Genomic DNA, 11687 nt, shown 5'->3' with positions numbered 1-11687 from the left:
GGTACCTTAATGGTACACAAGTGGAATCACATGTATATTTTTGACCCATCATACTTTGACCGAATTTTTATACTAATATACAAAGATAAATAACATTATATAAGATGTTGTTGGATTCGTCTCGATGAATATTTTCAAAATTTTAAATTTTTATAATTTTTTAATAGATAATTAAAGATGAAAATATGCATTAGTATGTGTGTCAGAGTCAACTAGATCATCTAATAAGGGACGGAGGGAGTAACAGAGATATTAAAGTGACACACATTTAACAAATCAAAAGTATTTTTTTTTACTATTTTGCAAATTTCAATATTGTACTCCCTCCGGTTCTATTTATAAGAAATATTTGACTTTTTTAATTCACTGTATAAATAATGTATTTGATCTATATTTTAGACAAGATACATTAATTACACAATAAATTTTAAAAGTCAACTTTTTTCTTATAAATAGGACCGAATGAAGTACTCCCTCCGGTCCTAAATATAAGCAAATTTGACTTTTTACATTCATTCAATTAATGATGTATGTGGTCCATAATATGAACCACATACATCATTAATTGAATGAACCTAAAAAGTGAAATTTGCTTATATTTAGGACCGGAGGGAGTATGTTCGATAAGAAAAACAAAGGTAATGCTATAAATAATACGTATATATTAAACAGAAGTAATTATAAAAGAAATTTAAAATAAATTGACACAATTTAAGATATAACATACTCCCTCCGTCCTGGATTAACTGAGCCATTTACTAAAAAAAAGTGTCCCAAAATAACTGAGTCATTTCAATTTTCAATACTACTTTCATCATTCTCAATTCAATATATTCCACTTTTTCCCCTTTATAACTCTAAATAATACTACTTTCATCATTCCCAATTCAATATATTTCACTTTTCCCTTTATTTATACATTTTTCTTAATAAGTGTGAAATGAGCCAAGGGCTCAATTAATTCGGGACGGAGGGAGTAATTTCTATCTTTAATATTTTAATGTTTCTTTGCCTACATTAGCATTAGAAAAAAATGTACTAATTCTCATTTATCATCACAATCCAATCCTCCCTATTCCCCAACATTTTCCGTGGAAAAAGAAATAGCGCTTGAGTGATATCGTGGTTGATGATATTAATCAACCACAATGTAACAAACATCTTTCTTTTTTTTCTTTTACGGTATTTTTTTATTTTTTTATACACTTGTGATATTGTGGTTGATCATGTCACCCAACACAATATCACCCAAGTATTATCGGAAAAAGAAACACAAGGTAAGTGTGTGTTTCGTGCAGTGTGTTGATGATAATAATTTATTAATCCGTCGACCCAGGTCATGGGCATCCAATAGCCCCATAGTTCCCTCATTTCATTTCATTGTCCAGCAGCTTTTACCCTCAAAACACTCTCTTTTGTCCTTTTCTTGCTAACTCCACTCATTATCAAATCCCAACAACACTCTCCTTCCTAAACTCCTCACTCACTTCACTTGTAACAACAACAAACCACCACCATTCCACAACACAATCATCATATTCACATCTCACACACATTTCTCTCCATTCAACACTCAAAAAAACCAAGCAACAACTAACTAGGTTAGTTAGTCACAACCTAAGACAAACAAAAAAAGTAACAAGCTTAGTAGTTTACATTACACACATGGATCTACTAGCCTCAACTTATATCACTCTCTTTACTCTTCTTTTCCTCACTCCCAAAGGTAAAAACACAACCTTTGTCTATGTTTTTAATTATTTTCACCTTCAAAACAAAAAACGCTAACTTTTTCTTATTTTTTAACATGTTTTTGTTCAGGTATCACTGGTTCAACTTTCACATTTGTGAACAAATGTGCCTACACAGTATGGCCAGGTATTCTCGCAAATGCTGGTAGCCCAACACTCGGAAGCACCGGTTTCGAGCTTCCACAAGAAACCACTCGCACTTTCCAAGCTCCAGCCGGTTGGTCCGGCCGGTTCTGGGCTCGAACCGGTTGCAACTTCGACGGATCCGGCACCGGTTCATGTCTCACCGGAGACTGTGGCTCAAACATGGTAGAATGCAACGGTGCCGGAGCTGCACCACCAGCAACCCTAGCTGAGTTCACTCTTGGCACTATAGGACAAGATTTCTACGACGTGAGTCTCGTTGATGGCTACAATCTACCCATGATTGTTGAAGGTTCTGGTGGGTCGGGTATGTGTGAGTCCACCGGGTGTACGTCGGATCTGAACCAGCAATGTCCGGCGGAGTTGAGAGCTTCAGATGGAAGCGCGTGTAAGAGCGCGTGTGAGGCTTTTGGTAGTCCTGAGTATTGTTGTAGTGGCGCGTATGGTTCACCGGCTACTTGTAGGCCGTCGATTTACTCGGAAATGTTTAAAGCTGCTTGCCCTAGATCGTATAGCTACGCTTACGATGATGCTTCGAGTACTTTTACTTGTACTGCTGCGGATTATACCGTTACCTTTTGTCCATCTTCTCCAAGGTAAAATTAATCAACACTAATCTCTTTTTTTATGTTAAAAGTATGTTAATTAGGGTCCCATTATACGACAATGTTGTTAAAAAAATCAACAAGTGATATATTTATATATTGAAAAGTAAAACATAATAGTGATAAAGTGTTAAATATTTTACCTTTTGAAGAATAATTTCTGACATTTGTGAATATTTGTTCATATAATTTGTTAATTTATTGTTATGTTGAAAAGTCATGTAATGTCATCATGGACACGCTTTACTTTATTTGAGTGTAAGAATTTCCACTTTCAGATTTGTAGGGTTTGTTTCCATGTAACCATGGGTAGCCAAAGGGGAACTTAGTTTTTAATGGTTGTGATATTAATAGTAGATTTATTGTTGGCATTTAATTTGTTAGGTGAATCATAATGACGAGTCTAACTAGTCATCTTAAGCAAACGGTTAAATGGTGTGCATGTAACTAGATTATCTAAAAAAGTCTAATGAGTGTAATGAGTAACGTTAGATTTGACATTGTTGATAAAATCCCACTTGCTCAAAGGGTAGTGTAAGTAATATCATTAGTACTTAGTAGTACTTACAATTTTGTGATTGTAGAAATTGGTTGATTGTAACAACTTGTGATATGGTTTTGCAGCAAAAAATCATCACAATATCCAACAACTCCAATGACCTCAACACCAATACCAGGAGCAGGGACAGTGATAGGGACTCCTGAGGTTGGAACAGGATCTGAAAATGGAGTTCAATACACGGGTACAGACACACCCATTGGGTATTCAGTTCCCGTAAATTCAGGGTCTGGATCAGCATCTAATTCAGGATCAAGAGGAGAAACCATGCTTGCAGATGGATCATATTTAGCTGGATTGGCCATGGGAGGCTCCTCTACAACAACTTCATCTGCATTTGTTTACTCTTTTGGTTTTTTTCTTATTTTCTTCTTGCTTTAGTTTTTAGCTAGCTGTAGGCTGTAGCACTGTTTTCGTGGTATTTTGGTTTGTTAAATGAAATGTAAATGGGTACTTAGATTTTCGGGTTTTTTGGGTTTATGGATTTTGGCTTGTTGCTCACTAACACTATGTTTGGTTCAAAAGATTGAGGAAGGAAAGATTGGTTGTGGATGGAAAGCACGGAAACCAAAATTTGTTCCATAGTTTGGTTCAAGGGAACAATGAGAAAGGAAAGAAAGTAATGTGGGACCCATGCCTAAAAAACATTCCGCTCTAATGTGGATGGAAAGATTGAGAAACAACTATATTTGTTTGAAAAGTCTAAAATGCCCCCAATTTATATTGTTTTTTTATATACTTTTTACTATTCATTCTTTTATAGGATATACTACCTCTTTTTATTTTTTCAACTCACTTATTAATTTTTTTTCCCGTCTCTATGGCCATAATTTCTTTTTCCTTTAGACACATGTTTATGCTTTATATATATATATAGGGGTTTGCTAGGATACACCCACTAGTTTTTATTAAGGTGTGTTTTAGCAAAGATATAACTAAAAAGTTGTTAAATACACCTTAAGGTGAATGTTGCTAAAACACACCTTCTAAAAAAATAAGCGGGTGTATGTTAGCAACTCCTATATGCATTTGCTAGGATACACCCACTTATTTTTTAGAAGGTGTGTTTTAGCAAGTTATAACTAAAAAGTAGTTAAATACACCTTAAGGTGTAGCTTGCTAAAACACTCCCACATAAAAACTAGTGGGTGTGTTCTAGCAAATCCCATATATATATATATTGTCTTCAAGGGTATTTATGTCAATTAATAAATATGGATCTTTCTTTCCTTTAACTTTCTATTCTACTTTCTTTTATACCAAACAACCAAAACAATCCCCTCACTTTCTATTCTTTTTCTTTCCTCATATAATCTTTCCTTACTCTTTCTTTCCTTACTCTTTCTTTGATAATCCAAACAGAGCCTAAAGCTGGCAGATTCGTCCTCCTTATTGTAAACCACCCACCTTAAGATTCGTTGGGAAAATTATTCCGTCTTTTATTCGTTAAAGGTTTGTGTTTTGTTTTATTAGTATTAATCTTGGGCGTATTTATCTCCCCCCCCATAAAGCTTTTTGAGGTTCAATGATTGTTGAGGGTATAAAAAAAGGGAAATGTTAACCAATGCCCCCGGGGCATTAGTTAAGGGAGCAAATATAGTAGTAATTTTTACATTGAAAGTTGTGTAATCAATGCATCAAAAGCTTAAAAAGTGTCTTTTTTGACTTGCAATTTCTTCTTTTGGCTTCCTTAACCAGTGCCCCGGGGCACTGGTTAACATGACCCATAAAAAAAAGCCAATAATCCAACATATTTCTCCAATTTCGGGCTATCTTTGTTGGTTTCACATGTAGTGTGACATAACGTTAACAATAACATAAGTATAAATTATGTTGCTAAAGAGAGACGTTTCTCGGCGCAGTGTGAACAATTTGAAGACTGACTTTGTGGCATACGTAGTTTGTTTGTCTAGTGAATGTCCAACTAATTAGTAATTTTGTCTTTCACTTTACATAAAGTTTGTCAAGTTAGTATTTCGGTGAATTTATAGTTTCACATTGCAACTTGATAATTTGTATGTAATTCTTAGGATTAATGTGATATTGCAAACTTTTTGAGATGGATAGATTAAGTTGGCTCACTTTTACCAAGTGAGAAACAATAGACTATAGTGAAATATTTATAAAAGTCGGGGACTACATTGATTCACTCTATAATTGGGAGGGACTAAGTTGGATATTTATTTGACTATTGTCTTCCTTTTTTATTTTATTTTTTATCTCTTGACTATTGTCTTCTCTTCCTGTATATACTTGCACCTCTAGTTTTCCATTTTTGCATCCCAATATATGTTAATGTGAGAAGCTCCATATAATAACATGTGATTGAGAGAATAGGTTCAGTGCTTAAGAAAAATCAAACAAATTTGTGTTCAATTTCAGAAAAGTTGATTTTGAGTGAATCGTTTTTGGTTAAAAATTGACTTGAAGTGAGACAATTTTGACACTTATAGGAAAAAAAAGTGATTTATGTTTCACCACGTTAAGGCATATGCTTGGAGAAATACAAAATCACGACCGCACTGCCTGCATGTGCTTATTATATCTCTCAAACTTGTAGCTTTCAGAAATTGCCCCGAAATAAGTCTCCTAATTTGAGAAAGCATGGCTCTAATGTGAACTCAAATACCCTATGAGTAAATGTAAATCGAACATTAAATTTGAATACGACAATAAGGTTCGCATATACATAATACGTACAAACTGGATGATATTGTTAGAAGTCTTGCTCAAATACCTTATGAGTAAATGTAAATCGAACATTAAATTTGAATACGACAATAAGGTTCGCATATACATAATACGTACAAACTGGATGATATTGTTAGAAGTCTTGCATCGAAGAAATAAAAATGATCAACATTTTCCATCCTAAATCATGAAACGCTCCCATATATCGAACTAATCTCCTGGTTTTAACTCTCTTGTATGCTTAAATCCTAAAAGATACATACTCTTTACTTAAAGGCATCTGTGGTAATTTTATTATTCCCACTTTCACAATGCAATCTCTCTAATTATGTGCGATGGAAAGGAAGATATGCAAGGTATGTGGGTCCTTCTGTTGTATAATAATGATAGGATCGTGGAATAGAATTGATGCCAAGGTCCTTTCAAGATTTATTCTCCATCTGAATCATTCATCATTGCAGTCCTCACGTGGGAATGGGATGGGAATGCTAGAAAAAGAAAATACTAATCAAATTAATTAATGAAAATATAACTCACTGCTAGAGGTTAGTGTATAACAATTCCATTAATTAGTACTCTTCGGATTGATTGTATGGGGCATGAATGGATAGAGGTAGATGGTGCAACAATTACAGATTTTAACTTGGAACTGAAGTATACATGCACAACCAGGGAGGACAAAATTATCGTGGAAAATGCAAGTGGGCCTTCGAATGTGCTCAAACAGTGAAAAGAACTGTCATATATATATATATATCATTCAGTTTTAAAAGTTTTAGTTTTATACGTATTTTTATCAAATTCGTTACAATTTGTTTGCCGGTCACTATTTCATGTCTAAATTAATCAATTTTGTATTGAACTTTTTATTTGCTTGGACCCTATTCCTCATTGCTCATGGATTTGTAAGAAATTTGTTACAGATTTAGCTTTCAGTGCTCCTTAGCAGCCTTTTATTAAATATTTTTTTTCTTTACTTAGACTTCTTGCTGCAATTTTGAGATTTTATTTACACCCGCTCGTCTAAATTTCCTGTCATACACTTTAGTTTAGGATGTACTAAAACCAATTGGATTGGTCTGGTGGTGTTGGCCAGGGACCTTGGAGTCTGCTCCTCTCAAGGTCTCTGGTTCGATTCTGCGCGGTGTCAATTTTGGTCGGTTAGTTTGGCCTCTTTGGAAAAAGTTTAGGATGTACTACACTTAAGTTTCATTTGGTGTCTTTTTGAGGTTTTCATGGAAGTTGAAAGGTTTTGTTATGTTGTGTGGCTACAGGCTATTTTTTCAAATGGTTTCTGTTTCGTGTCTATGAGAATTGCTTCCACAACATTATTGAAACCCATTTGGTGTGAGTGACTCTTTATGTCTTGTTAGTTGGTGCAACCCATTTGAAGATTTAGAAAATCCTAGAAATTTGAGACTGCTGATGTGAGCTTGTCTAACTTCAAAATTCTGTTATGATTAAACATATTTAACATGAAATTTACACAAGTGTTGTACTGAAATCTATATGCTAAGCAGCATTCAAGGAGTTGACTTCAAATTTTAAGAGATCCACTGTTCATCACACATATTGGAATAAATATATGCGCACTATTGGAGTGTGGTTAATTTATGTAGTTCTGCATTTGTATTTTGTACGTAAGGCATTCTTAGATTGAGTTATTTGAGTCTGTTTCTTTAAGTAATATGAGCTTTTATTATTACATATATTTATGTACAAATTTATAGTAATTGTAGGTTAAAAACAAATTAGATAGAAATATTAACTATGTCAACATCTCAAATTCTAATAATCATTTGCATCATATATAGATAATTTGACGTCTTATATATTTTAGAGTGTTAAAATGAGAAAATCATTCCTTATTTTCAAAATATAAATCTCAGAGTAGAGTTGTGATGCATATTTATACTTGAAAAAAATGATTTGTTATGTTTTTGTTGTTACAAATTTATATATAAGTTTTGCCCCCACAAGGCCACAACATAAGCTTTCTGGACGCGTCCCTGCTTATAGTGCTCCTTAGCAGCCTTATTGAATATTGTTATATTTATTTTCAAAAAAGAAGGGAAGAAAAATGAGTAAATGACCGCACCCTATAGTTTAGCTTTCTTCTTCTTAGACTCCTTGCTACATTTCTGAGGTTTTATTTACTCCCCTCGTCAAAAATTTCCTGTCACATGTACTAATATAGTGTGTTTAGGATGTTCAACACTTAAGATTTTGTAGTGTGTCTTGGTGTAGTATTCATGGAAGTTGAAGGGTTTTGTTATGTTGTGTGCCTATACTTTTAAATGGTTTCTGTTTCCTGTCTATTGGAATTACATCCACAACATTATTGAAACTTATCTCAAGTTTTCTGATATTCTATGCTTAATATGCATTGTTTCTGAACCATGTATTGAGTTAGTCCCATTTTTAGAGTAAAGTTGGTCCATTAGCACGTTAATCTAAGTTTAAAATGATATAGTATATAATCAATGACCCTCTTTAGTGTAATGATTTTGAGCTTGAAAGGCATAGTTGTAGCCTATTAGAGTTACTAGTATATAATATGTACATAAGCCAAACTTATTGCTGCTGATGTTCCTTTGGTGTGACTCTGTAGTCTGTATGTCATGTTAGTTGGTGTGAACCCATTTTTAAGATCCACAACATCCTAAAAATTTGAGACTATTGGTATGTGCTATTATTTAACTTCAAAACTCTATTGTGATTAATCATAGGTTGTACTAAAATCTAAAAACCAAGCAGTCAAAATGTTGAATTCAGATCTTAAGAGATCCACTATTCATCACAGATATTGGAAGAAATATATTTGCAGTATTGCAGTGTGGTTAATTTGTTTAGTTCTGTACTTGTACTTGGAGCATCTTTGGATTGAATTATTTGTGTTTATGTATTGGCATTAGTACAGTGGTATCTGTGAGACTGTTTGAGAGAGTTTATGAAAACACCTTATGACATGTCTATAAGCTGTTTTCAGCTTATTTCCATAAGCTCTCCATGACAGCTTATGAAAACAAGTTATAGGTTTATATTAAAATATTTACTATAAACGCAGATATGATAATTGCTTGTAGAAATAGTTTATACACAAGCATTTATGAGTATATGATAAACACTTATTGCTATAAACGTTTATTTAAGCTGTTCATACAAACAAGGCCTAATACTGATTTTTTTTGGCAGTTCATGTTCCTCCCTGAAGTGATATAAACAGTATTCTCACAGAAGAAAATCATGTTAATGAACCGTGCTAGATCTGTTAGACGCATTCTAAGCACCAAAGATGCAGTTAGTGTTGCATGCCAGCGAACTTTTGCAACTGGTAAAGCAAAGAAAGGATCTAAAGGGGTTGGACCTTCTGATGCACCCAAAGCATCCAGTCTTAGCAAAGAAGTCAAGGCAAGTACAGTTGTAGGTGCTAACATTCTCAAGGATGGAACTGATCCAAAAATCCTGCCTAATTCAAAATACCCTGACTGGTTGTGTCAACTGATTGATAAACGCCCTGCATTAAGTAAATTACGTAGGAAGAATGTTGACACACTCCTTTATGAAGATCTAAAAAGCTATGTTAAGCTGGATAATCGAGCCAAAATCAAGGAGAATAACTCTCTGAAGGCAAAGAACTAATTCAATGGTGACAAATAATGCAATTTTTTCTCTTTATCTTCCTTACCACCCAGGAATGTCAAACCAATGAGGCCTTAGAATGCTTATCATTCTTCATCAACACCGGGAAGGAAAATAAACTAAGGAAAAAAGCTATGACAACAAATTACATGGTCACTTGTGGAGTTGCGCTTTACTAGGGTTAATTTATTTTATTCTTGGTATTGTGAATGTTCAAATGCACAATTAGATTTGTTGTGTCCTTGTTTTTTAATTGGTTGTGTTGTTTCTATTGTATGCGGGCTATTTTTATCTTTGTTTACTCTGTTGATTTTCATTTTGCTAATTGTCGTTAAAAGCTGTTGAGGTTTCTTTACATTACTCATTGATCTTTGTATTGGTAAGGTTATTTTGCAATTTCGGCCTCATGGTTTCTAATTCTGCAAATTAAACGTGTGTTCCATGATATGTAAGTTATGTGTTATCCATGGCGATTGATAAGGTGATGTATCTGAAATAGTATGTGGGCAGGCGGGCAAAGAGTCCCTGGATATAGAATGTAACAGCTGATAATAGCCGGTAAGTAATTTAACCTTTTTTTTTTGCTGTTGGTTTGCAGAAATACTTTACGCAGTAAAAGTTAAAATCCATTCAACTTCAATTTGAAAATCCAGCTGATATGTAGATTGAATGGCTTATAATTGTCCTATTATATTGTCTAGCAACAAAACAAAACCCATGTTTGGAAAAGCAAGGAATATTTAACGAGCACCAGCCATAAATTATCAAGTGCAACATAATATCTAATCTAATAAACCTTTACACATCAGATTTCAGAAAAAGCCAATAGTACAATAATAAATAGGTACATGAGATTGTCAAATGAAGAATAGACACTTGAATTGTCACCTTGCAACACCAAGAAAATTAAAGTACTGCAGCAGAAAACAACGTTAGAACTACTCATCTTTTCCATTACAGAATAATGTAGAGCCATATTAATACGGCACTAACATCCGTAGGCAGCTGTACATATCTGACTGATAAGTGATAACAACCTTCAACAATCAGCAGGACATTCAGCTTATATGGACTGGCTTATACTTATCCTATTATTGACTACGAGTACACAAAACTCAATTCCAAAGGTGCAAGTAATTACTGATGCAACTTGTTTTAACAGTGAAACCTATAACATTTTTGTGTGAAACCTACACCTTGTTCCAAAGACTAGCCTAGCTAAAGGATGTGCGTAACGTGTCTCTTCAAAAGGCAAAAGTGCATCCTCCCCTTCTAAGAGTTTATTTGAGTACTTACACAAACACTTGTTAGACTCTTTGAAATAACGGTAAATAACAGCTTATGATATAATATATGTATGAACTCTCCAAGATGGTTATGAAAACAATGTATAATTTATATGGAAATTGTTTGACTTATTTTATCTTTTGTTATAAAAATAACTTTTATATAAACACACTTGTGTTATAAATGTTTATGTTTATGCTAGATAAGCGTCTAATTAAGTATATGTTTGATTCCACTTCTAGAGGCGCCAAAATTGATTACATAGGAGTTGAATTTATTATGACATTTGGTTGGATTATAATTGATTTTGCCTTTAGAATTGATTCTACTCGAAGATAAGATTTGTAGATTTTGATTCTATAGTTGATTTTTACACACAAATTTAAAGTTGAATTCATTTTTACATAAATTTATCTAAACACAAATTATTTTACTTTCAATTTACTTTTAGTCAAAATCAATTTTACAGAATCAATTCACTCAAAATCGGTTCTAAGCAACACCAATTCATTCACAAAATCAGTTCTAAGCGACACCAATTCACTCACATTGTTTATAAGCATAGCCATTCCAGCACAGTTAACTTATATCTAACTGGTTGCCAGTATCTCACCATGATGATCAAATAAATATTTTATTATTAAATCTAACGGTTGAAAACATTGTCTCAACAGTGTGTCATATTTCATTGCCAATCCTTCATCATTTATTTTTGTCCATTCTTGATGATATTCTTGGATGGGATATTTCTATCTTACTGTTTTCCTCATCTTCCTAAGGACCACAAGATACATATTATTGATTCCAGCTTGATCTGCACGATGTTAAATTGTAGACTGTAGAGTGGTCTCCACTTAAATTTAAGGACCATATGATCCAATTATGGAGATCAATTCAAAGAAACAGATAACGAGGGAAAGCGAAATAAATCCCTGAAAGCCACATCAAGATCAACTTTAGCAAACCACCACATGTTGTTACGTGGCTCGTTTAACATCATTAAATTCA

The 11687-nt window shown here is 33.6% G+C and overlaps 2 protein-coding genes and 1 long non-coding RNA gene across 3 annotated transcripts; 2 read left to right on the top strand and 1 right to left on the bottom strand.

The window, feature by feature from the left end:
- Positions 1 to 1338: 1338 nt before the first annotated feature.
- LOC146931303 (Pathogenesis-related thaumatin superfamily protein) lies at positions 1339 to 4510 on the top strand. Its single transcript, XM_085702781.1, has 4 exons — positions 1339 to 1726; positions 1822 to 2491; positions 3125 to 3560; positions 4425 to 4510. The coding sequence occupies exons 1-3, from the start codon at positions 1666 to 1668 to the stop codon at positions 3438 to 3440; spliced, it is 1047 nt and encodes a 348-aa protein (XP_085558907.1). The 5' UTR covers positions 1339 to 1665; the 3' UTR covers positions 3441 to 3560; positions 4425 to 4510.
- Positions 3464 to 4563, bottom strand: LOC146931302 (uncharacterized). Its single transcript, XR_015006633.1, has 2 exons — positions 4425 to 4563; positions 3464 to 3560 (listed from the first exon to the last, which is right to left on the bottom strand). It is a non-coding gene; the product is annotated as an uncharacterized LOC146931302 (long non-coding RNA).
- Positions 4564 to 8916: 4353 nt separating this feature from the next.
- On the top strand, positions 8917 to 9788 carry LOC146931301 (uncharacterized). Its single transcript, XM_085702780.1, has one exon. It carries the CDS (start codon positions 8997 to 8999, stop codon positions 9390 to 9392), a length of 396 nt encoding a protein of 131 aa, XP_085558906.1. The 5' UTR covers positions 8917 to 8996; the 3' UTR covers positions 9393 to 9788.
- Positions 9789 to 11687: the final 1899 nt, after the last annotated feature.

The sequence above is a fragment of the Medicago sativa genome, chromosome 4 (assembly GCF_051527215.1).
Source record: "Medicago sativa cultivar Bolivia chromosome 4, Bolivia_mono, whole genome shotgun sequence".
Classification (NCBI taxonomy): domain Eukaryota; kingdom Viridiplantae; phylum Streptophyta; class Magnoliopsida; order Fabales; family Fabaceae; genus Medicago; species Medicago sativa.
The sequence above is the reverse complement of the archived record's forward strand: the minus strand, read 5'-3'. Positions and strand labels throughout refer to the sequence as shown.

Bases quoted from the DNA above. Each gene is read 5' to 3' on its own strand.
- LOC146931303 (XM_085702781.1), top strand. From the start codon at position 1,666: ATGGATCTACTAGCCTCAACTTATATCACTCTCTTTACTCTTCTTTTC. The intron at 1,727-1,821 runs GTAAAAACACAA...GTTTTTGTTCAG, and splicing joins TCTTTTCCTCACTCCCAAAG to GTATCACTGGTTCAACTTTC. The intron at 2,492-3,124 runs GTAAAATTAATC...ATGGTTTTGCAG, and splicing joins TTTTGTCCATCTTCTCCAAG to CAAAAAATCATCACAATATC.
- LOC146931301 (XM_085702780.1), top strand. From the start codon at position 8,997: ATGTTAATGAACCGTGCTAGATCTGTTAGACGCATTCTAAGCACCAAA.